This window comes from Oncorhynchus gorbuscha, linkage group LG22 (assembly GCF_021184085.1).
Source record: "Oncorhynchus gorbuscha isolate QuinsamMale2020 ecotype Even-year linkage group LG22, OgorEven_v1.0, whole genome shotgun sequence".
Lineage (NCBI taxonomy): Eukaryota > Metazoa > Chordata > Actinopteri > Salmoniformes > Salmonidae > Oncorhynchus > Oncorhynchus gorbuscha.
Genome location: NC_060194.1, coordinates 38,506,581 through 38,531,210, shown reverse-complemented (window position 1 = coordinate 38,531,210; position 24,630 = coordinate 38,506,581). Strand labels below are relative to the sequence as shown.

At 44.0% G+C, this 24,630-nt stretch overlaps 3 protein-coding genes across 7 annotated transcripts in view; 1 reads left to right on the top strand and 2 right to left on the bottom strand.

Annotated features, from left to right (window-relative positions):
• Window positions 1-1,428, top strand: part of LOC124009844 (5'-AMP-activated protein kinase subunit beta-2-like) — a 20,201-nt gene extending 18,773 nt beyond the window's left edge. Inside the window, exon 8 of the mRNA XM_046322043.1 lies at window positions 1-1,428. This exon is cut by the window's left edge and continues 1,007 nt beyond it. The gene's annotated coding sequence lies outside the window, so the exon portion shown is untranslated.
• A 382-nt stretch (window positions 1,429-1,810) lies between these two features.
• wu:fj49a02 (myomegalin) lies at window positions 1,811-8,230 on the bottom strand. Its single transcript, XM_046322042.1, has 8 exons — window positions 8,010-8,230; window positions 7,548-7,652; window positions 7,112-7,314; window positions 6,762-6,908; window positions 6,403-6,541; window positions 6,140-6,186; window positions 5,878-5,932; window positions 1,811-5,326 (listed from the first exon to the last, which is right to left on the bottom strand). Exons 1-8 carry the CDS (start codon window positions 8,092-8,094, stop codon window positions 5,202-5,204), a joined length of 906 nt encoding a protein of 301 aa, XP_046177998.1. The 5' UTR covers window positions 8,095-8,230; the 3' UTR covers window positions 1,811-5,201.
• LOC124009842 (myomegalin-like) overlaps window positions 8,093-24,630 on the bottom strand; it is a 116,183-nt gene continuing 99,645 nt past the window's right edge. For 4 of the 5 annotated variants that reach the window (XM_046322041.1, XM_046322039.1, XM_046322036.1 and 1 more), the window contains 7 exons: window positions 18,380-18,630; window positions 18,005-18,268; window positions 15,845-16,096; window positions 15,401-15,649; window positions 10,992-11,181; window positions 8,777-8,898; window positions 8,093-8,302 (listed from right to left, as the gene is read on the bottom strand). In XM_046322041.1, coding sequence (XP_046177997.1) covers window positions 8,232-8,302; window positions 8,777-8,898; window positions 10,992-11,181; window positions 15,401-15,649; window positions 15,845-16,096; window positions 18,005-18,268; window positions 18,380-18,630 — 1,399 coding nt within the window. In that variant the 3' untranslated portion in view covers window positions 8,093-8,231. The remainder of the gene's footprint in view (window positions 8,303-8,776; window positions 8,899-10,991; window positions 11,182-15,400; window positions 15,650-15,844; window positions 16,097-18,004; window positions 18,269-18,379; window positions 18,631-24,630) is intronic. The other variant, XM_046322040.1, reaches the window with a different exon arrangement.

Here is a 24,630-nt window from a genome sequence, read left to right as displayed (position 1 = left end):
AGGGTCTTCCTTGTTATTACTGTAATTGGACAGTGACCAGACTAAATTGAGGATTCTGCAGGGTCTTCCTTGTTATTACTGTAATTGGACAGTGACTAGACTAAATGGAGGATTCTGCAGGGTCTTCCTTGTTATTACTGTAATTGGACAGTGACCAGACTAAATGGAGGATTCTGCAGGGTCTTCCTTGTTATTACTGTAATTGGACAGTGACCAGACTAAATGGAGGATTCTGCAGGGTCTTCCTTGTTATTACTGTAATTGGACAGTGACTAGACTAAATGGAGGATTCTGCAGGGTCTTCCTTGTTATTACTGTAATTGGACAGTGACTAGACTAAATGGAGGATTCTGCAGGGTCTTCCTTGTTATTACTGTAATTGGACAGTGACTAGACTAAATGGAGGATTCTGCAGAGTCTTCCTTGTTTGATTCCAAAGGGTCGATGACCACTGATAAAATCAGGATATGCAATTGGATAGGCTGTGTAAATTTAACTGAACTGAAGTATAACAAACTATGGGTATTAAATGGTATATCCCATTTAATCACTTAAAACTAAAGGCCTCATATTACATATCAAGTAGGAGTTGTGAAATGTTGGCCTGTGTCCTGTAGATCTTTGCTTAGTTCTGCTATTGCCTTCATGAAAGGATGCTGCAAGCACTTTAGCTACACGTGTGTCTCCAACAAATGCTTTGAGCAGGACTGTTGACATAAACTTAACTATGCAGATACACGGACACATCTGGTAGCTTTACATTGAACCTCAGTGTCCAGTCTGCATGTTAGAGATGGAGAAATAGCTGTTCTGTGTGTTTGTTTTTTTTTCATTCTATTTTCTATTTATCCAATAGAAATCGATGTACCTGTTACATTTTCTGTATCTATAGCAAAGAAACAAACAAATAATGGTTTGTCTTGAATGTCGTGCATGATTTGAATGTCTATTACGAACAGTTTACTGTGGAATGTGTGGTGGATTTCACAACTGTGATTCTATCAAGATTAAACATTTGTGGCAAATTGCCAATATTGATTTCATAAGAATGTTAAGTGTAATTTACTTTAAGCAATAATGTTAAATTATGTTAAACTACTCAGATTTGACCATAAATGTTTTTAATTTTTATCATTTTGAGAGAATATTGTACCTATTGCTAGGTAGGTGATATACTCCAAAGAGAAGATAATATATAATTACATATTTTATTTGAAGAAACTGAGAAAAAGCTATATCTCGCTCTGTTTGAGAATATAGGATATTCTGGTGCTTTATTAGACAAACAAAACTTGAATTTTAAAACTGTTAGCTAACAGGTTTGTTTGTGAAAATACTTTGCAGCATCACTGTGTAAGCCATGTACTATAGAAGGTTGTTTCACTTGTTTGCAAATAAAAAGGGAAGACGTGTTGACCCTGAATATCAGTTGTGCCTAAATAATATCTTTACCTAATGTGAGTGACTGGCTAGATTACATTTGCCCTAGGCTTTAGAAAACATGGCTGGGGTCAATTTGAATTGAAGTCAACCAATTCAGGAAGTTAACAGAAATTCCAATTCAATAATTACATTTTTAAAAATATATTTTGAACAATTTCTCATAAAATGACAAGCTATTTATTTACGTTAAATCACATCCTGAATTGAGTGTCTTCAATTTGAATTGACCCCAACCCTGGTAGAAAATATAGAATAGGACAAGCATGAAGCTCATCAGTAAATGTGGAGATTTGTGTGTATTCCTCTTGCTCGGTGTTCAAACACAAATGTTTGGCTACCGACACACATTACATTAAAAGACGTGACAAAGTTTTTTTTAAATACATTTTTATTTCTTTTTTGGAACCCAAAAGCCCTCATTGTGATAACACTGTGGCAACACAACACACACACACACACACACACACACTGACCATCTTCAGAGACAGAGCTCATAGATGAGCTCTGTGTCGGCATCCTAGTTAGCTTCATCAGCGCACACTTTATCAAACACAGAGCCTGACCAACCAAGCTGCTCTTCGATTTCAATCTAAGTTTCAGGACCAACTGTTAGACAGAGCTAAATACTTCTGTTTGATTCCGTTCTAAACAGCGCATTAAAAAGGCCTTGTTCACGCTCTCTGGCCTTGTTCAGTTCTACTCTGATCCAATCTGACATAATCCTGTACATCTATGGTTGGTTATTTCTACTTTGGTATAAAATATTCATCTTCCCTAATCTTTCTATGAATCTTCTCATCAAATCTTTATTTTTCCAAAAGAACCCCACAGCATGGGCTTTTATATTAATGTTTGTTATATTAGAATCCCCTCTAGGGATTTTCAATTGAGTGGAGCGCAAACAAGACGTTGTTGGCAGATCTACTGTGATATATACCTAGGATAGAAACCAAGCGCTATTAACGCCAAGGGCTCTATTCAATCCACATCGCGGAAGTTCAGCTTTACAGCGTGTTTGAAATGTTTAAAAAGCAATGTTCCCCGCTTTAGCGCAGGCTGCATTCACGGTAAACGCTGCATATGCTGGATCATTTGGAAATGACCTTTACATTTCTGTTGCAGAATCTGTAACGCTTCAGCTTTCCAGATCGAATAGAGTTCCAAGTAAGTGTTGGGAGCAAATTGCAGTGGCCAAGCTACTTTTAAAGGCAAGCATCCGAAGGTTAATTATAGGTGGGTGTGTAAGTAATAATACTGGTTCCCATTATAGCCTAAGAAAAGGCAGATCTTTGTGATTTCATAATAGACATGTGGCTATTTTATTACAATCTGGCATAATCTAAAAAACGAAACGAATAAACCATACAGAGTAGGAAAATAAACACTTGAGAAAGCAAAAATATTGTTAATATAATGATGTGTAACATCAAAATAAAATAGATATAGTGTAGAGCTATTGCACAGCTACCCAGATATTCAACGTTTGCATACAGAGCAAATGTCTGACATGATTATCCACACACCAAAAGGTCAGCCAACAGAATACAGTGAAAAAGCAAGTCATTTACAGCGTGATAATTGCCAAATGTACAGCAAGAACATACAACACAATCAAAAGCAGCATAGGAAGAAACACCTTTGGGTGTGACATCACCAATGGTGAAATCTAGAACATTGGTCCCACCAGTAGCCTGCCAAAGTTTGTAACACCTAAAAGGACACAGAACATTTAGCCAACAACACCATGGGAATGCAATGAAGGTCTTACCCGAGACAAAAAGTCCAATGGAAATGTAACAATCACAATAGTATTCTCTGTTTTAGTGTTACATCTCTCACATGAGCACAATTTAAGTTTTGGGAATTCACAAAGCAATAGAAGCCTAGTGTGAAAGATTCACTTTTAGAAATGTTTGGTCCATTTATGACAAGATGTGCTCGTTATAAAGCACATTTATAATCTAACGGTTACCGTCTCTCTGGTTCGAATGGCTCTCAAAGAGCAGCCAATTAAATATCTCCATCATGATGTCATAAATGATCTCATATACTGGGCTGATGATGACTTCCTATAGTCACACCACTCCTACAGTATGTCATTCGCATGGGTAAGGCAAACAAGGACGTGAAGAGTTCAAAGTTCAAACTTTGGCAAGTATTGGTGATCCCATGTTCCACAAACAAATGTTTAGATTTTTCCTTTTAAAACCTCTTTCATGCATCAACACTGCATAAAAACTTAACTTTGTTTCAGTCAGTAGTATTCCTAAGTTAGTAGAAGATAGTTATTAGTATAATATTGCACCAACGGTCTTTTTCACTTATCAAGAGTGGTTAAATACTTTAGTTCCAGTGTCAGGCAAAAAACCAAAAAGCTGGTGCGCCATGATCATTCAATAAACAACGTAATTATTGCACATGCTCGTCTGAGGACTCCTAAAGAGGAGCTTAAATACGCATGTTTGGCCTCTGTCCATTTCAGCCCCTAGCCCCTTCTTTCAGCCTTTACCCTGTCAGCGTTAGATCAGCCAGGACTGGATAGATAAAAGCAACATAGTGGAAGCTCAACTTAACTTATCGGAGGACTAGGTGAAGCCATCAACATACTGCTTTCACCTATCCAGTCTATTCAGATCTGTGAATACCGATGGAGTAGGAGCGAGGGGAAGTGGCTAGTGATTGAAATGGAACTGGGCCTTTGTTCTGCTATCCAGAACCCTTGGCTAATGGCAGACAGACCATCCACAGGCTTCATCCTCCACATATAAATATAGCAAACAATTACCTAGAAGTGTTACACCTATACATTCCTCCACTGTGATTCCAGCAGATCTAGTGAGATTGTGGATGTTATTCAACTTTTTTGCATTGTACTTGCAAAGAAAGTCCTCATTGATGAAATGCCACGAGGATAAAGTTAGCATTTCTGTGGCAGTGAAAGTTGAATATTTGTTTTGAAAGAAATGGATTGTTCATGTATGTCTGTGAACGTATGTGTGTGACGCGGGTACTGTCACAGAAATAGAATGAATAGAATGGGCGTCCCTATTGCCAGGGTTAGAGGTTCCAAGCCTATTATATTTATATGGGTACCGTACTGTTTGAATACTATACATTTCCTTTCTCAAGCCATGAGTTCACATGCATTGACACTTATCCCGTCCAAAAGCTGCCAGGCAGAAGAGCACAATCTACTATGCTCCATGTAGAAGCTTCCCTTAGCTACAGATCTAGGATCAGCCTACCTTCCCCAAATCCCATAACTTTTACCATTGGGGAAAAGGCAAATCTGACCTTAGCTCAATGTCTAGGGGCAGCTTCACCCTACTCCTTCTACAGCAGTCAAGGGCGCACATTACTGTTACCATCAGAGGCACGTTTCAAACCACCTTCTTCTTCACGCTCACAACAAGGTAATCATCAGACTGGACCAACCATCTCTGGAGCTCAAAGACTCCAACAGAAGAACAAGGGTGGAGGTGGGGGAAAGAGAACAGTCAAAAGGAGGGTGGAGGAATGACACTAAAGGAGTAAGAGTTCAGGTAAGGCCCAAGGTGTAGGAGGCAGGAGCATTGGGCACAAATTGCCGGCAGGAGAGAAGTGGAGGAGAGAAAGAAGCATGGAGTGATCTGAGGAGGGACGTTGGATGCTGGAGATGAGGCAACAAGGAGGAGGAGGGGTCGTGGCTGTTCTGGCGGTGACGTCAGAGTTCAGAGGTCGTGGTGTTAGGCTGGCTGGTTCCTATAACAGGTCATCACCTAAAACAGGCACTGGCTGCTGCGCTTCCTGGTTCCTGGACGCTGATTTGACGTTGCCGGGGCGTCGCCAGGCTTCAAGAAACTCCAATCAGTAGGCCGTTCATTGCCGGGACTTCGGTCTTCAGCTAAAGGGAGAAGAGGGGAATAAAGACTAGATTATTCACTGCTACACTCCTGTTACATACACAGATGGAGAGAAGATGCCACAGCCAAAAAGTTTAACATTTTTTAAAACATCACACCGCAATGAAGAGTAGAGTATGCAAAGTTGAGGTTTATCTGCAAATGATTCTGAAGATTTGTTGAGGTTAATGGAATATTCATGTTTGAAATTTGTTTTGCCTCGTTAGTATGAAACCACACAATAGCTATCATGCTTGCAGATGAAGTTAAGCTGAAAATGGCTATCTAAAATGTGTTATGTAAAAGCCTCCCCTCAGTAAGTAGCTGACCTGTAAGTTTAAATTCCAGTAAGAGTCTTAAAAGCTTCAGCTTGCTCTGGGTTTCAGCCAATCGCGTGCAAGCACCCCCCCCCCTCTTCAGGTTTTCCATGATTTATATGAATTGGTTTCTATGACTTATATCTATACGCTTATGATAGTCCTTGATTATTATTATTCTGTTGTTTGATTGGATGGTAAAGCAGTGATGTCACACAGCATGACAAACCCTTTACCAGCATAAGGAGAGGAAGAGGAGGAGCTTAGGGAAGAAATCCTCCGCTCGTTCTTCTGGAGGTACTCAGGGGAAAAGAGGAGGAGGACGAGAGGAAGGAGAGGAAGGAGGGAGGATGAAGGAACAGGTGGAACAGACAGGGTGGGTGCAAAACAGTGACAGTAGAGAGAGACTACAGTACTGACACTGGGACAATGAACAATACACATTAACACCATCTGATGTGTATACAGGATATGTCAAGGAAAATGACCATCTCTTACCTCCAAGTTAGTCCTTGCTTTTTTCAGCACATCTCGAGTCCTTGATACTGCAATATAAAAGAAAAAAAATCTAACTAGGACCCTTTGCTGTAACACCAATGTAACACACACACACACACACACACACACACACACACACACACACACACACACACACACACACACACACACACACACACACACACACACACACACACACACACACACACACACACACACACACACACACACACACACACACACACACACACACACACACTCACGCTGGTTGACGATGAAGTGCTCCATGCTCTCCTTGGTGCGGCTGGTGCTCCTCAGTCTCTGGACGGTTCCCTGGAGAACCTCCTCCTGCTCTGAGATACGCCCCCTCAGAGACAGAATCTCCTCCTTCATACATTGCTCCTGCAGGGGTCACAGCAATCAATCAGTAGACTGATCAATCAACTCAATAATTCAAAACATCAATAAACCAAACACCAGTTCATATGTCTGACCAGCTTAGAACCTGCATCATCAACAGAGAGCCTCAAAGCCACCACACGACTGACACATGATGTCACAAACCATCAATTACAACAACTCAACAAAATAATAACATGGTAGTAAATCATGTATTCGGTACCTTCTTAAGGTTGTGGGTGGAGCGGTCGGTGCTGGGCAGGGCAGCCCTCCAGAACATCTTCAGCAGGGACACAGCCTCCTCCAGGATCTGTCTCAGGGTCTTGGTGTTAGACAACAGAGTCCTCACACAGCCATAGTCCAGGAGGACCTAGACAGAGACAGGCTCATAATATTCCCTGAAAGTAGCTGTAGCGACAGACTGTTCACATCGAGAAGTTGGCCAGCACATACACAAGATTTGGCTATGAGTTTCAGGATTAGGCCATGACTTACTCAGATGTTGGCACAAATAGATAATAGAACTAGTTTCCCTGTGCCACCCACCCCCCCACCCCATCATTACCCCCTTACCTGGTCCTGGCTGTCTACCAGCATTGATTGGCTGAGGCAGGCCTGAAGGACTGTTTCCATTCTCTGGACCAGACTCCTCCCCTCCAGGACCTGCTGCTGCAGGGCGCTGTAATCGTCCACGTGCCCGATGGCGTGGCGTCCGTTCCGGTTAGAGAACGAGCCGTCCGGGGCGTCCCCCTGCAGCTCTGAGTGGGGGTCCAGATCTAACGGATGTCATCATTTTATGAAGAGATAATTAGGGATGTTATTAGTTAGTTATTTGTATTTTACAAGAGTGATTAACTTCCTTAATAACATCCTTCCTGGACTATTTGTGTAGACTTGTGTAAAGTCCTTCAGATGTGTGAATCAGATATGTAAAACTGTAATTTCTCCATTTGTCACACATCATACAAAGAAGGAACAGGATGCAGTGCCGTTAGAACTAGAGTCACACCGTTGGCAGTGAGCGGGGTCTCCACCAGATCTGTGTAGGGGACGTGGTATGGAGAACCACAGTTAAACAACCCAATGTCTCTGACCGGGGGAGACGGCGCTGGGTCTGCAGAACACACACAGAGACAGACAGGGATGCTTGGTCACCACACACACACACACACACACACACACACAACCCTGAGCATTCAACTACATTTAATGAATGATAATGCTTCAAATCAAACATTTCACTCATTAGTCTGTTGTTAATGGTTCATTAAATACGTCAATCAGTTAGTTCAATGGGATTTACATGAGACAAACTTTCTGGACTCTTCTGTCCCAGTCATTGTGTTGAAGAGTGAGCCAATATCAAGTGTAAGCTGGCATTGAGTGTTGGTGCCTATCAAGCTGATATCAAAATGTATTTCCATACTGTAACCTCAAACCACATCATCACACCACACAACACCCCCCTTACCATGTAGTAGCTGCCGTCTGTAGAGGCTGTCCCTCTGGGGGCTGTCTGTAAGGGCACTGAGAGACGGGGTACGAGGGGGCTCCATCCCCCCAATGCTCCCCAGCCCGCTGTGGACGCCCCCACCCAGCTTCTGCTCCAGGTGTTTGTGGAGCTCCAGCTGTTTCAGGACACTGTTCTCCTGGACACTGCTCTGGAGCTGGGCTCTGAGGCTCCTCACCTCCCCTAGCAGCTCCCCCAGCTCCCCGGGCAAGGGCAGGGCAGGGACCCACCGTACTGGCCCTCACACAGAAACTCTGTCAATCCCAATAATAGTGTTAGTCAACATAACAGAATGAATGTCATTGGCCCACGGCAAGTATCAATATAACAGAGTGAATGTCATTGGCCCACGGCAAGTATCAATATAACAGAGTGAATGTCATTGGCCCATGGCAAGTATCAATATAACAGAGTGAATGTCATTGGCTGGACCAGACTCCTCCACAGCAAGTATCAATATAACAGAGTGAATGTCATTGGCCCATGGCAAGTATCAATATAACAGAGTGAATGTCATTGGCTGGACCAGACTCCTCCACAGCAAGTATCAATATAAATGACCTAAACGACTTCTGAGCGTCATTTTGAATTATATATGTGAAAGTCCCAGTTATATCCACGTATCTCAAGATAGGATATATACACATTTTAATTCTCCACTGGTGAACTCCTGAATTACAGTGCTCTCTATGTAACCAATAACCTGTAGATAAAGTTGGAAGGCGGACCTGGGTTGCCCTTGGCGTTGACACACACTCTGTGGTAGACCTGCAGCTCACTCTGCAGAGAGTGGAGCAGCTCCCTGCTCTCACACAACTGCTGCTGCAGCAGGGACACCTCATGCTGGAGCCTGGAGAGTAGAGAGAGGTTCACGGGTTAATACACACACACCATCAGCCACATGCACACACCGTCAGCCACGCACGCACATACTGTCAGCCACACACTGTATGTGCGTGTGTGGCTGACAGTATATGTGTGTGTGTGGCTGACGGTATGTGTGTGTGTGTGGCTGATGGTATGTGTGTGTGTGTGGCTGATGGTATGTGCGTGTGTGTGGCTTACATACCGTCAGCAGCAAACACACACACCGTCAGCAGCACACACACACACCGTCAGCAGCACACACACACACCGTCAGCAGCACACACACATAGCGTCAGCAGCACACACACACACATAGCGTCAGCAGCACACACACATAGCGTCAGCAGCACACACACATAGCGTCAGCAGCACACACACACACACATAGCGTCAGCAGCACACACACACACACATAGCGTCAGCAGCACACACACACACATACATACAGGCAGCAACACACACACACAAATAGCATCAGCAGCACACACACACACACATAGCGTCAGCAGCACACACACACACACATAGCGTCAGCAGCACACACACATACATACAGGCAGCAAAACACACAAATAGCGTCAGCAGCACACACACGCACACATAGCGTCAGCAGCACACACACACACACATAGCGTCAGCAGCACACACACATACATACAGGCAGCAAAACACACAAATAGCGTCAGCAGCACACACACGCACACATAGCGTCAGCAGCACACACACACACATACATACAGGCAGCAACACACACACACAAATAGCGTCAGCAGCACACACACATATACCATCAACCGTACACACGTTCATACCATCAACCGTACACACGTTCATACCGTCAACCGTACACACGTTCATACCGTCAACCGTACACACGTTCATACCGTCAACCGTACACACGTTCATACCATCAACCGTACACACGTTCATACCGTCAACCGTACACACGTTCATACCATCAACCGTACACACGTTCATACCGTCAACACGTTCATACCATCAACCGTACACACGTTCATACCGTCAACACGTTCATACCATCAACCGTACACACGTTCATACCATCAACCGTTCATACTCATCAATACACGTTCATACCATCAACCGCATACACGCTCATACCATCAACCGTATACACGTTCATACCATCAACCGCATACACGTTCATACCATCAACCATCAATACACACGTTCATACCATCAACCGCATACACGTTCATACCATCAACCGCATACACACGTTCATACCGTCAACCGCATACACGTTTCATACCGCCAACACGTTCATACCGTTCATACCATCAACCACGTTAATCAACACGTTCATACCGTTCAACATCGCATACACGTTCATACCATCAACCGTACACACGTTCATACCATCAACCGCATAATACACGTTCATACCATCAACCGTACACACGTTCATACCGTCAACACGTTCATACCATCAACCGTACACACGTTCATACCGTCAACACGTTCATACCGTCAACCGTACACACGTTCATACCATCAACCGTACACACGTTCATACCATCAACCATACACACGTTCATACCATCAACCGTACACACGTTCATACCATCAACGTACACACGTTCATACCGTCAACCGCATACACGTTCATACCGTCAACCGCATACACGTTCATACCATCAACCGTACACGTTCATACCGTCAACCGTACACACGTTCATACCGTCAACCGTACACACGTTCATACCATCAACCGTACACACGTTCATACCATCAACCGTACACACGTTCATACCATCAACCGTACACACGTTCATACCGTCAACCGTACACACGTTCATACCGTCAACCGTACACACGTTCATACCGTCAACCGTACACACGTTCATACCGTCAACCGTACACACGTTCATACCGTCAACCGTACACACGTTCATACCGTCAACCGTACACACGTTCATACCATCACCTGTACACACACACACACACACACACACACACACACACACACACACACACACACACACACACACACACACACACACACACACACACACACACACACACACACACACACACACACACACACACACACACCTATTGTTTTTGTCATGGCTGTTCTGCCTCTCCTGTCTGAGTGTGTGAATCTGCTGTCCCTGCTCCTGGCTGTGTGTCTGCAGCCGGCGTAGCTCCTCCTTCCACTGTTCCGCCTCCAGTTCCGCCTGCTTCAGACGGGCACGCCCCGTCACCGCCACCTCACGCAGCTGCTCCGCCTCCTCACACGTTTCTGAGGGGGAACCACACATGACGGGAAGGCAGAGCAAGACACTACATCAGATCCTTTTTAACAACATCAAATGTTTTAGAATAGTCCATGCCTTACAGAGGGCTTGCAGTTGACGTAGACCGCTTCCCGGCAGCCATATTGGAAGACCACCGCTTTAATTCTTCTGACAACAGCAGCCGAGTGGCTACCCCAAACTGCATGATAATAGTTGATTCATCACCCCATTCATTTTCTGTGCAGTATTTGGCTGCTCTAACAAGGTTAGGAAAGACAAGGGGGAAAAAATACAGATTTCCCGCAATCATGAAACACCATTGGTGATACCAATGAGATAAGACTAAAGAACTGTCAGAAAAGCAAAGAAACATTTTTGCCCATCAAGACCTGAACCCAGACAGCTGTCAATACATGGTTTGCTACGATCATTTAATCACTGGTAAATCAAGTCTGATCGATTTTGAGTTTAGTTTCGCTGCTATGCTAACCAGGTGATAACAACTGCACTAAGTTAGCCAAAATTTGCTAGCTAGCGCAATAGCTTGTAGTCTAGCTATTAGCATGTGTCACATGAGTTTCATGTTTTGGTGAAGCAATTCTTTCACCATAAAAATGCACCTTTATAACAGAAGATGATGGGTGGGGGTGTGTGTATATTTGTCAATAACAGCTGGTGCACGATATTAATAATATCTAATATTAAAGAAGTCTCGAGGTATTGCTCGCTTGAGGTAGGGTCCCTTATGATAAGCTGTAGACTACACTATCTACCAAGAGTTCTCATCTATATTATTCATAGCCATCTATTTACCACCACAGACTGATGCTGGCACTAAAACCGCACTTAACCAGCTGTATAAGGCCATAAGCAAACAAGACAATTCTCATCCAGAAGAGACGCTCCTAGTGGCCCGGGGACTTTAATGCAGGCAAACTTAAATCAGTTTTACCACATTTTTTTCAGCATGTTACATGTCAACCAGAGGGAAAAAAAAGTCTAGACCACATTTCTCCACACACAGAGATGCATACAAAGCTCTCCTTTGCCCTCCATTTGGCAAATCTGACCATAAATCTATCCTCATGATTCCTGCTTACGAGCAAAAACTAAAGCAGAAAGGACCAGTGACTCGCTCAATACGGAAGTGGTCAGATGACCCGGATGCTATGGTACAGGACTGTTTTGCAACCATATACTGGAATATGTTCCGGGGTTCATCCAATGGCATTGAGGAGTAAACCACCTCAGTCATTGGCTTCATCAATAAGTACATCAACGACGTCGTCCCCACATGTTTATATCCCAACCAGAAGCCATGGATTACAGGCAACATCCGCATCAAGCTAAAGGCTAGAGCTGCAGCTTTCAAGGAGTGGGACACTAATAAGAAGTCCTGCTATGCCCTCAGGTAAACCATCAAACAAACAAAGCTTTCAATACAGGATTAGGATTGAATCATATTACACCAGCTCTGAAGCTCATCGGATGTGGTAGGGCTTGAAATCTATTACGGACTAGAGTGAAACCCAGATGCAAGCTGCTCAGTAATGTGAGCCTACCAGACGAGCTAAATGCCTATTATGCTCACTTCGAGGCAAGCAACACTGAAGAATTCACCAAAGCACCAGCTGTTCTGGATGACTGTGATAACACTCCCAGTAGCCGATGTGAGGAAGACCTTTAAAAATAGGTCAACATTCACAAAGCCGCGGAGCCAGACATATTACCAGGACGTGTACTCAAAGCATGCGCGGATCAACTGGCAAGGGTCTTCACTGACATTTTCAACGTCTCCCTGACCGTGTCTGTAATACCTACATGTTTCAAGCAGACCACCATCGTCCCTGTGCCCAAGGAAGTGAAGGTAACCTGCCTAAATGATTACTGCCTCATAGCACTCACATCGGTAGCCATGAAATGCTTTGAAAGGCTGGTCATAGCTCACATCAACAGCATCCTCCCGGATACCCTAAACCCACTCCAATTCGCCCACCGCCCCAACAGATCCACAGATGACGGTACCGGTACCCCCTGTATATAGCCTTGTTATTGTTATTTTATTGTGTTACTTTTTATTGTTTTTTACTTTAGTTTATATGGTAAATATTTTCTTCACTCTTCTTGAGCTGCACTGTTGGTTAAGGCCTTGTAAGTAAGCATTTCACTGTAAGGTCTACACCGGTTGTATTCCGTGCATGTGACAAATAAAGTTTGATTTGAGATGCATGCAATCTGTTCATCGCATTTGCAGACTAATGTAAGCCCTGCTATTCCTAACTAACTAAGACACATTAGAGACAGATTCCCCTCTTTATTGCAGGATTGTGATTAATCAACATAGTTCATTTTGAATAATAGTTAACAATTAAATCAAGTTTATCACTTAACTATTTCAACACTATTTCATATAATTACAAAGTATACAAGTAAACTAACTGATATGTAAAGGTTAGACATTGTAGTAATAAGTAGGCTATTATTACTAAAACATCATTTAAGTAGAACAATAAAACAAAATACAAGAGGTGGCCAACCTCCTTCCACTGATCACTGATCTACTGGAGGAGCAGACTTACGTTCCTGCCCAGTAATAGCATACCTGATAATTAACTAATTCGGTTTGATACATTGAATCAGGTGTGTTCGTGCTGGGCTGGAACAGAAGCCTGCACACCCAGCAGGGTTGGTCTGCTCCAGCTGTAATAGGTTTATACATTGTGTGACTTTTAAACTGTATTTCTGTTCACAAAATGTGCCAACATAGGTACACATATAACATAGGTACACATATAACATAGGTACACATATAACATAGGTACACATATAACATAGGTACACATATAATCCTTGGTATACAAGGATGTATCCTTTTTCTCTTGGGACAATCATTGGGACCTTTTCATCTGTAGACAGTGTTTCATGGCACTCTATCTGAGGACAGAAAACATCACAAAGAAACAGGTTGAATTATACTAAAATTAGACAGCCCTGAATATTGTGTTGCTATCTCTCTCTGTCCTCAGTTTGTCTCACTACGGACTGGAACTGGATAATATTTTCATAATGTCCTCCCACAAAGGGTACCTGGCCTATCTAGAGTAGCCTACACTCCCTTCTCTGACAGCCGGAACTACTAAAGGTACCTGGCCTATCTAGAGTAGCCTGCTCTCCCTTCTCTGACAGCCGGAACTGCTAAAGGAACCTGGCCTATCTAGAGTAGCCTGCACTCCCTTCTCTGACAGCCGGAACTGCTAAAGGTACCTGGCCTATCTAGAGTAGCCTACACTCCCTTCTCTGACAGCCGGAACTACTAAAGGTACCTGGCCTATCTAGAGTAGCCTGCTCTCCCTTCTCTGACAGCCGGAACTGCTAAAGGTACCTGGCCTATCTAGAGTAGCCTGCTCTCCCTTCTCTGACAGCCGGAACTGCTAAAGGTACCTGGCCTATCTAGAGTAGCCTACACTCCCTTCTCTGACAGCCGGAACTGCTAAAGGTACCTGGCCTATCTAGAGTAGCCTACACTCCCTTCTCTGACAGCCGGAACTGCTAAAGGTACCTGGCCTATCTAGAGTAGCCTGCTCTCCCTTCTCTGACAGCCGGAACTGCTAAAGGTACTTGGCCTATCTAGAGTAGCCTGCTCTCCCTTCTCTGACAGCCGGAACTGCTAGCTAATCCTTTCTCCCTTTTCCATCGTTGTTAGCTAGCTACCTACCTACCAACCGTAGCTACAAATGGATTTAGTTACAATAATAAATACATGAAGATAGCTAGCTAACTATCTAATATGAAGTTAGCAAGCTGGTGATATTTAATTCCCTTAGCTAGCTATACAGTATGTAAAGTAAGTTAACTATGGTAGCAAACATGACGTTAACAGCTCATTTGAGTAAGCCTGCACACTAAGTTTCTGTAGCAAGCTAGCTAATAATTGATAATTTTCAAAATATATTTACTTACTTGAATAGGTTCTCCCACGCCCTCGTCTTCTGGGTGCTTAGAGAAAATAAATAATGGGCAATCTTCCCGAAGTTTCCGGTGGTAGCAGAATGCAGCCTGCCATGTGGTCGATTGGAGGCATCCCACATACTAACTCTGGTCTTCCAACATGGCGCAAGGTGGGGTTGCTAGGTGATTTGTGATGCAACTGCAAGCCCTCTGTAGACAAAATATGAATAATTTGGTTCAATGTTGACAGTAGGGTGGACAGGTGAGGTACAGTACCTGAGCTGGCCTGCAGGCGGGCCTGGAGAGCCAGGTTCTCCTCTTTCAGAACTCTGATCTCATTGGACAGCTGGCAGACAGAGTCCAGGCTCTGGATGTAGATGTTGGTGGGAGCTGCGCCGTCACGGCCGGTGGTGGAAAGGCGTTCCTCCAGCTGCTGTCTGAGCCTCTCATTGGTCCTGATGGACTCCTCCAGGTGCTGACGCAGACACTGCACCTCCCTCAGGTGCTCCTTGATCACATCCACACCTTGGGGAACACGGAACAGAACATTGGTCAAGTTTATGTTAGCACTGCTGTGTATTTGCAGGTTATATATGAAAAATAGTTGAAAAATGATTGATGTTGGTATTGAGTCTAGATAGTGCAAACCATGCTAGCGATGAAAAAAGGTGGGGGGACTGACGAGAGCCCTTTATTGTAATAGAAGGCTCTGGTTCTTACCAGTAAAGCTGTTTCCTGAATAGTATCCTGATGACCCAACCCTGATTGGCTGAACCATGTTCTCCATATCCCACAATGCACCACTCTCCACCAGATCTGCGTCTGCCTTCAGGGCGGGGCCTGCGGGTCGGCCGCCTAGCTGGTGTGGGTAAAAGGCATGGTGGGTAATCTGTCTGTAAGTGGAATGGTCAGGCTGGTGATGGGCGGTTGGTGGGGCGGTCGCCCGGGCCTTGGCGTGAGGAACCACAAAGCCTGTAACAGAATAGAGAATTAGTCTGTGTAAGGAGCCACACTCAGGTGATGTAAAAGAGAAAGCATTCTTGTTAGAGTGTATTACAGCATATCTGGACCAGAAGCAGGTGCTGTATCATTAAACTATTTGGACCAAATGCAGGTGCTGTATCATCGAACACAAGGATTTCTCAACCCCAACATTGATACTAGTCTAGGATCTCTCAACCCCAACATTGATACTAGTCTAGGATCTCTCAACCCCGACATTTATACTAGTCTAGGATCTCTCAACCCCTACATTGATACTAGTCTAGGATCTCTCAACCCCAACATTGATACTAGTCTAGGATCTCTCAGCCCCGACATTTATACTAGTCTAGGATCTCTCAACCCCGACATTGATACTAGTCTAGGATCTCTCAACCCCAACATTGATATTAGTCTAAGATCTCTCAACCCCAACATTGATACTAGTCTAGGATCTCTCAACCCCGACATTGATACTAGTCTAGGATCTCTCAACCCCGACATTGATACTAGTCTAGGATCTCTCAACCCCAACATTGATATTAGTCTAGGATCTCTCAACCCCAACATTGATACTAGTCTAGGATCTCTCAACCCCAACATTGATATTAGTCTAGGATCTCTCAACCCCAACATTGATATTAGTCTAGGATCTCTCAACCCCAACATTGATATTAGTCCAGGATCTCTCAACCCCAACATTGATACTAGTCTAGGATCTCTCAACCCCGACATTTATACTAGTCTAGGATCTCTCAACCCCTACAATGATACTAGTCTAGGATCTCTCAACCCCGACATTGATACTAGTCTAGGATCTCTCAACCCCAACATTGATATTAGTCTAGGATCTCTCAACCCCAACATTGATACTAGTCTAGGATCTCTCAACCCCGACATTGATACTAGTCTAGGATCTCTCAACCCCAACATTGATATTAGTCTAGGATCTCTCAACCCCAACATTGATACTAGTCTAGGATCTCTCAACCCCAACATTGATACTAGTCTAGGATCTCTCAACCCCAACATTGATACTAGTCTAGGATCTCTCAACCCCAACATTGATATTAGTCTAGGATCTCTCAACCCCAACATTGATACTAGTCTAGGATCTCTCAACCCCAACATTGATATTAGTCTAGGATCTCTCAACTACAACATTGATACAAGTCTAGGATCTCTCAACCCCAACATTGATACTAGTCTAGGATCTCTCAACCCCAACATTGATACTAGTCTAGGATCTCTCAACCCCGACATTGATATTAGTCTAGGATCTCTCAACTACAACATTGATACTAGTCTAGGATCTCTCAACCCCAACATTGATACTAGTCTAGGATCTCTCAACTACAACATTGATACTAGTCTAGGATCTCTCAACCCCAACATTGATACTAGTCTAGGATCTCTCAACCCCGACATTGATACTAGTCTAGGATCTCTCAACTACAACATTGATACTAGTCTAGGATCTCTCAACCCCGACATTGATACTAGTCTAGGATCTCTCAACCCCGACATTGATACTAGTCTAGGATCTTTCAACCCCAACATTGATACTAGTCTAGGATCTCTCAACCCCGACATTGATACTAGTCTAGGATCTCTCAACCCCGACATTGATACTAGTCTAGGATCTCTCAACCCCAACATTGTCACATCCACACCAAGTCATTACAATATATACTGTCCCATCCTGATCCACTGCAGGCATGCTATATTAGCCCTAACTTCATCCACTCCTCTATCTAGCCAATGTTGTCCCTGTCAGTGTCAAAACAATACATGCTGCAGATCACCGATTCTCTTCCATTATGTTACTCAATCCACCAAGGTTGTCCCTTATAAACTAAGAACACCACACCCTTGCATGCTGACCCTAACTCTGCTCACTCTTATTCATATTCATCTGTCTGTGCAGGGTATCCAGCTGCTGTTGCATCGCTTCCATAGGGAAGGTCCTGGTCGCGGGGTCAAAGGTCATATGTTGACCCCAGAGGTCATGGCTAGGGTAAAGCCTGGGAAGGGACTGGGAGGTGGGTAGGGAGCAGGACACAGGACCAGTCTGACTGGCTGACTCCACGGGAGTGGAGTATAGCATGTTGGGACAGCTGCTGGAGGACTTAAGAGAGGATGGAGGGAGGGAGGGGTGGACGTCTGAAAAAAGAGTGGAGAAAAGGGTGACAGGAGGTTGGAAAAAGGATGGAGGGAGAGACAGGTGTAAGGTATGTGTTTATGAATAGCACATGTTTTAAACGGCTACTATACCTGTGCTTCCTGGGCCATGTCCCGCCCCCTGTCCCTTCACTTCTTGAGCGTATTCGCTGCCAGCATCCACATCTGAGCACAGCTCCAGGTCCTCATTGGTCCGGCACTCATCTGACACAAAGGAGGTTCTGTCTGATTGGTCGGTGGTCTCTGAGAGGGCATGGCTGCTGGAGGGGGTGTCAGGACGCTGCTGGAGTTTGGTGTGGAGCGACTCGATTATCTTATCCTTCTGCTGGAGCTCCTTACTCAGCCTAGAGAGAGAAAGAGAGATTGTTTATCTCATCCAGATCTTTACTCATTTTCTACAAGATGTACACTACTGTTCAAAAGTTTGGGCTCACTTAGAAATGTCCTTGTTTTTGAAAGCACATTTTTTGTCCATTAAAATAACATCAAATTGATCAGAAATACAGTGTAGATATTGTTAATGTTGTAAATTACTATTGTAGCTGGAAACGGCTGATGTTTTATGAAATATCTACATAGGCGTAAAGAGGCCCATTATAAGCAACCATCACTCCTGTGTTCCAATGGCACGTTGTGTTAGCTACTCCAAGTGTATCATTTTAAAATGCTAATTGATCATTAGAAAACCCTTTTGCAATTATGTTAGCACAGCTGAAAACTGTTGTCGTGATTAAAGAAGCAGTAAAACTGGCCTTTAGACTAGTTGAGGTATCTGGAGCATCAGCATTTGTGGGTTCGATTACAGGCTCAAAATGTCCAGAAACAAAGTACTTTATTCTGAAACTCTTCAGTCTATTCTTGTTCTGAGAAATTAAGGCTATTCCATGCAAGAAATTGCCAAGAAACTCAAGATCTCGTATAACGCTGTGTACTACTCCCTTCACAGAACAGTGCAAACTGGCTCTAATCAGAATAGAAAGAGGAGGGCTGATGCTCCAGATACTCAACATGTCAAAAGGCCAGTTGTATTGCTTCTTTAATCAGGATTAACTTGGATTAGTTAACACAACGTGCCATTGGAACACAGGAGTGATGGTTGCTGATCATGGGCGGCAGATAGCCTAGTCGTTAGCGTGTTGGACTAGTAACCGGAAGGTTGCAAGATTGAATCCCCGAGCTGACAAGGTCAAAATCTGTCTTTCTGCCCCTGAACAGGCAGTTAACCCACTCTTCCTAGGCCGTCATTGAAAATAAGAATTTGTTCTTAACTGACTTGCCTAGTTAAATAAAGGTAAAATAAATAAATGGGCCTCTGTGCACATATTCCATAAAAAAGCAGCCGTTTCCAGCTACAATAGTCATTAACAATGTATACACTGTATTTCTGATCAATTTTATGTTATTTTAATGGACAAAAAAGATTGCTTTTCTTTCAAAAACAAGTACATTTCTAAGTGAACCCAAACTTTTGAATGGTAGTATACACTTATAGACAGACACAATCACACACACAGACATAGGCCACCAGAAAGGCTGCAAACAAGTGAAAGTCACTAAGATCCACCACAGAGCTCAAATACCGCAATCAAGTTGTATGACCATTATCTATGCTCCACCACAGAGCTCAAATACCGCAATCAAGTTGTATGACCATTATCTATGATCCACCACAGAGCTCAAATACCACAATCAAGTTGTATGACCATTATCTATGATCCACCACAGAGCTCAAATACCACAATCAAGTTGTATGACCATTATCTATGATCCTCCACAGAGCTCAAATACCACAATCAAGTTGTATGACCATTATCTATGATCCTCCACAGAGCTCAAATACCACAATCAAGTTGTATGACCATTATCTATGATCCTCCACAGAGCTCAAATACCACAATCAAGTTGTATGACCATGATCTTGCCTATTGCATCCCCCTTACATTGCCAGTTTCCTCTGTAGGAACTCCCGCTCTCTTTCCATCTGTTTCCATAGGAGGGCAGGCTCTCTCCCAGCGCGATCCCCACACACAGAGAAAGACCACAGAGAGTCCCTGTACAGGGGACTGCTCTTAGAAAGCATGGACTTCCATAGTGGAGCCATAGATCTGACAGTCAAATAGTCCAATTAGTCTTAAAAATAGTCTGATTAGTCCTAGAAAGTCATATAAATAGTCCTGAAATAGTCATATTAGTCCTAGAAATAGTCCTAGAAATAGCCCAATTTGTTACAAAAAAAAGTATATAAACAGTCCTAGAAATAGTCCTGGAAATATTCTGATTAGTCCTATAAATATTCTGATTAGTCCTATAAATATTCTGATTAGTCCTATAAATATTCTGATTAGTCCTATAAATATTCTGATTAGTCCTGGAAATATTCATAGAAATCGACCTTTCCCAAATCAGGTCAAATATTGCATAAGATCCAAGGGTGTTTTCCTTATTAGAGTCTTTTCCTTTCTTGTCTTCTCTTTACTCTCTCTGTGAGAGAATGGCTTACCGAGCCACATCCAGAATGGAGGGGAGGGAGAACCGAGGCAGGGTGTGTGTGTGTCTAACGCAGTCTCACTGAGCCACTTAAGGAGGGCCTGCGTGACACCTGTGGTTCACCCAGGTCCACTCTACAGCCTGGGATTAGATTAGATTAGCAGTCAATCTTCTTTGTGCTCCTTGACAGCTTCATCAGCTAACTTTGGGTGAGCTTTTAGACACACAGTCGGTGGGTGAATCCTTCTGGGTAAAGTATATTTGGAGTCTTCTAATATCTGGGATCAACAATGGGACTTCTGGGATCAACAATGGGAATTCTGGGATCAACAATGGAACTTCTGGGATCAACAATGGTACTTCTGGGATCAACAATGGTACTTCTGGGATCAACAATGGGACTTCTGGGATCAACAATGTGACTTCTGGGAACAACAATGGGACTTCTGGAATCAACAATGTGACTTCTGGAATCAACAATGTGACTTCTGGGATCAACAATGGGACTTCTGGGATCAACAATGGTACTTCTGGGATCAACAATGGTACTTCTGGGATCAACAATGTGACTTCTGGGATCAACAATGTGACTTCTGGGAACAACAATGGGACTTCTGGAATCAACAATGTGACTTCTGGGAACAACAATGGTATACCTGGGATCAACAATGGGACTTCTGGAATCAACAATGTGACTTCTGGGATCAACAATGGGACATCTGGGATCAACAATGGTACTTCTGGGATCAACAATGGGACTTCTGGAATCAACAATGTGACTTCTGGGAACAACAATGTGACTTCTGGGATCAACAATGGGACTTCTGGGATCAAACAGAATCGCTATGCACGTTGTAGGTGGATTAAAAATCTGTATCTATAGCACTAAATGAATTGATTTAAAACCCACAACCCATGGAAGTGAACCATGGGAAAACAGAGGAAACCCCCATGTTCCTATAACGTAATAAGATTATTCACGTGATAAATGTATGTAAAATGCTTATGTAACAAATTCGCTGTAAAAACTCAAATGTAAAACAAAGTTACGTTTGTCCTCTGAAGACAAACATAAAAAAACAAGATTATTCAAGAGAGCATGTGACTTGTAATGACTGAGCATGTGTCTGGCAGAGGCTCTGCCTGTTGACCTCTACCCCTGGCAGAGGCTCTGATGAGACAGCCTACAGGGAGGAGGTGAGGGCACTTGGAGTGTGGTGTCAGGAAAACAACCTGTCACTCAACATCAACAAAACAAAGGAGATGATCAACAAGCTTAAATGGTCCACCCACACAGACAGTGTGTTGAAGAAGGCGCAACGGCTCCTCTTCAACCTCAGGAGGCTGAAGACATTTGTCTTGTCCGCCAAATCCCTAACTAACTGTTACAGATCCACAATCGAGAGCATCCTGTCGGGCTGTATCACAGACTGGTACGGCAACTGCTCCGTCCTCAACCGCAAAGCTCTCCAGAGGGTAGTGAGGTCCGCACAACGCATCACCGGGGGCAAACTACCTGCCCTCCATGACACTTACAGCACCCGATGTCACAGGAAGGCCAAAAATATCATCAAAGACAACAACCACCCGAGCCACTGCCTGTTCACACTGCTACCATCCAGAAGGCAAGGTCAGTACAGGTGCATCAAAGCTGGGAACGAGAGACTGAAAAACAGCTTCTATCTCAAGGCCATCAGACTGCTAAACAGCAATCACTAACATAGAGAGGCTGCTGCCTACATTGAGACCCAATCACTGGCAACTTTAACAAATGGATCACTAGTCACTTTAAACAATGCACTTTAAATAATGCCACTTAAATATGTTTACATATCTTACATTACTCATATAATATGTATATAATGTATTTTATACCATCTACTGCACCTTGCCTATGCCGCTCGACCATCGCTCATCCATAGTTATATGTACATATTCTCATTCACCCCTTTTAGATTTGTGTGTATTAGGTAGTTGTGGGGAATTGTTAGATTACTTGTTAGAGATTACTGCACTGTCAGAACCAGAAGCACAACATTTCACTACACTCACATTAACATCTGCTAACCATGTGTACGTGGCAAATACAATTTGATTTGATTTTGACCTCTACCGCTGGCAGAGGCTCTGACTGTTGACCTCTATCCCTGCCAGAGGCTTTGACTGTTGACCTCTATCCCTGCCAGAGGCTCTGACTGTTGACCTCTACCGCTGGCAGAGGCTCTGACTGTTGCCTCTACCGCTGGCAGAGGCTCTGACTGTTGACCTCTACCGCTGGCAGAGGCTCTGACTGTTGACCTCTACCGCTGGCAGAGGCTTTGACTGTTGACCTCTACCGCTGGCAGAGGCTCTGACTGTTGACCTCTACCGCTGGCAGAGGCTTTGACTGTTGACCTCTATCCCTGCCAGAGGCTCTGACTGTTGACCTCTACCGCTGGCAGAGGCTCTGACTGTTGCCTCTACCGCTGGCAGAGGCTCTGACTGTTGACCTCTACCGCTGGCAGAGGCTCTGACTGTTGCTTCTACCGCTGGCAGAGGCTCTGACTGTTGACCTCTACCGCTGGCAGAGGCTCTGACTGTTGACCTCTACCGCTGGCAGAGGCTCTGATTGTTGACCTCTACCGCTGGCAGAGGCTCTGATTGTTGCCCTCTACCGCTGGCAGAGGCTTTGACTGTTGACCTCTACCGCTGGCAGAGGCTTTGACTGTTGACCTCTACCGCTGGCAGAGGCTTTGACTGTTGATCTCTATCCCTGGCAGAGGCTTTGACTGTTGACCTCTACCGCTGGCAGAGGCTTTGACTGTTGATCTCTATCCCTGCCAGAGGCTCTGACTGTTGACCTCTATCCCTGGCAGATGCTACTACCCCATAGCCTACATATGTGTACTTAGTTAGCTACTACCCCATAGCCTACATATGTGTACTTAGTTAGCTACCATCCCATAGCCAACATCTGTGCACTTAGCTAGCTACCATCCCATAGCCTACATCTGTGCACTTAGTTAGCTACCATCCCATAGCCAACATCTGTGCACTTAGTTAGCTACCATCCCATAGCCTACATCTGTGCACTTAGTTAGCTACCATCCCATACCCTACATTGCATATGAAGTGTGACGACATGGATATTCAGCTAGCGGGATACACGCTGTACCGGCAGGATAGAACATGTGCATATTTGTAAACTTTTGGTGCACGGAATCTAAGGACGTCTCTAGATTTTGCTCTTCTGAAGTAGAGTATATTGTGATAAACTGCAGGCCACACAACTTGCCTAGAGAGTTCTCAGCTATACTTTTCGTAGCTTTTTATTTACCACCACAGACAGATGCTGGCACTAAGACCGCACTCAGTCAGCTGTATAAGGAAATAAACAAAGGACACCACTCACCCAGAGGCGGCGCTCCTAGTGGCAGGAGACTTTATTGCAGGGAAACTTAAACCAGTTCTACCAAATCTCTATCAACATGTTAAATTTGCAAGCAGAGGGAAAAAAATTCTAGATCACCTGTACTCCACACACAGAGACGCATGCAAAGCTCTCCCTCGCCCACCATTTGGTAAATCCGACCACAACTCTATCCGCCTGATTCCTGCTTACAAGCAAAAATTAAAGCAGGAAGCACCAGTGACTCAGTATATTTAAAAAATGGTCAGATGAAGCATATGCTAAACTACAGGACTGCTTTGCTATCACAGACTGACATTGAGGAATACACCACATCAGTCACCGGCTTTATCAATAAGTGCATTGAGGACGTCGTTCCCAGAGTGACTGTACGTACATACCCCAACCAGAAGCCATGGATTACAGGTAACATTCGCACTGAGCTAAAGGATGGTGCTTCTGCTTTCAA

Bases quoted from the DNA above. Each gene is read 5' to 3' on its own strand.
- wu:fj49a02 (XM_046322042.1), bottom strand. From the start codon at position 8,094: ATGGAGCCCCCTCGTACCCCGTCTCTCAGTGCCCTTACAGACAGCCCC. The intron at 7,653-8,009 runs GTAAGGGGGGTG...TGTGTTCTGCAG, and splicing joins CAGACGGCAGCTACTACATG to ACCCAGCGCCGTCTCCCCCG. The intron at 5,327-5,877 runs GTAAAGGGTTTG...TTCTCCCTTTAG, and splicing joins CTCTTCCTCTCCTTATGCTG to CTGAAGACCGAAGTCCCGGC.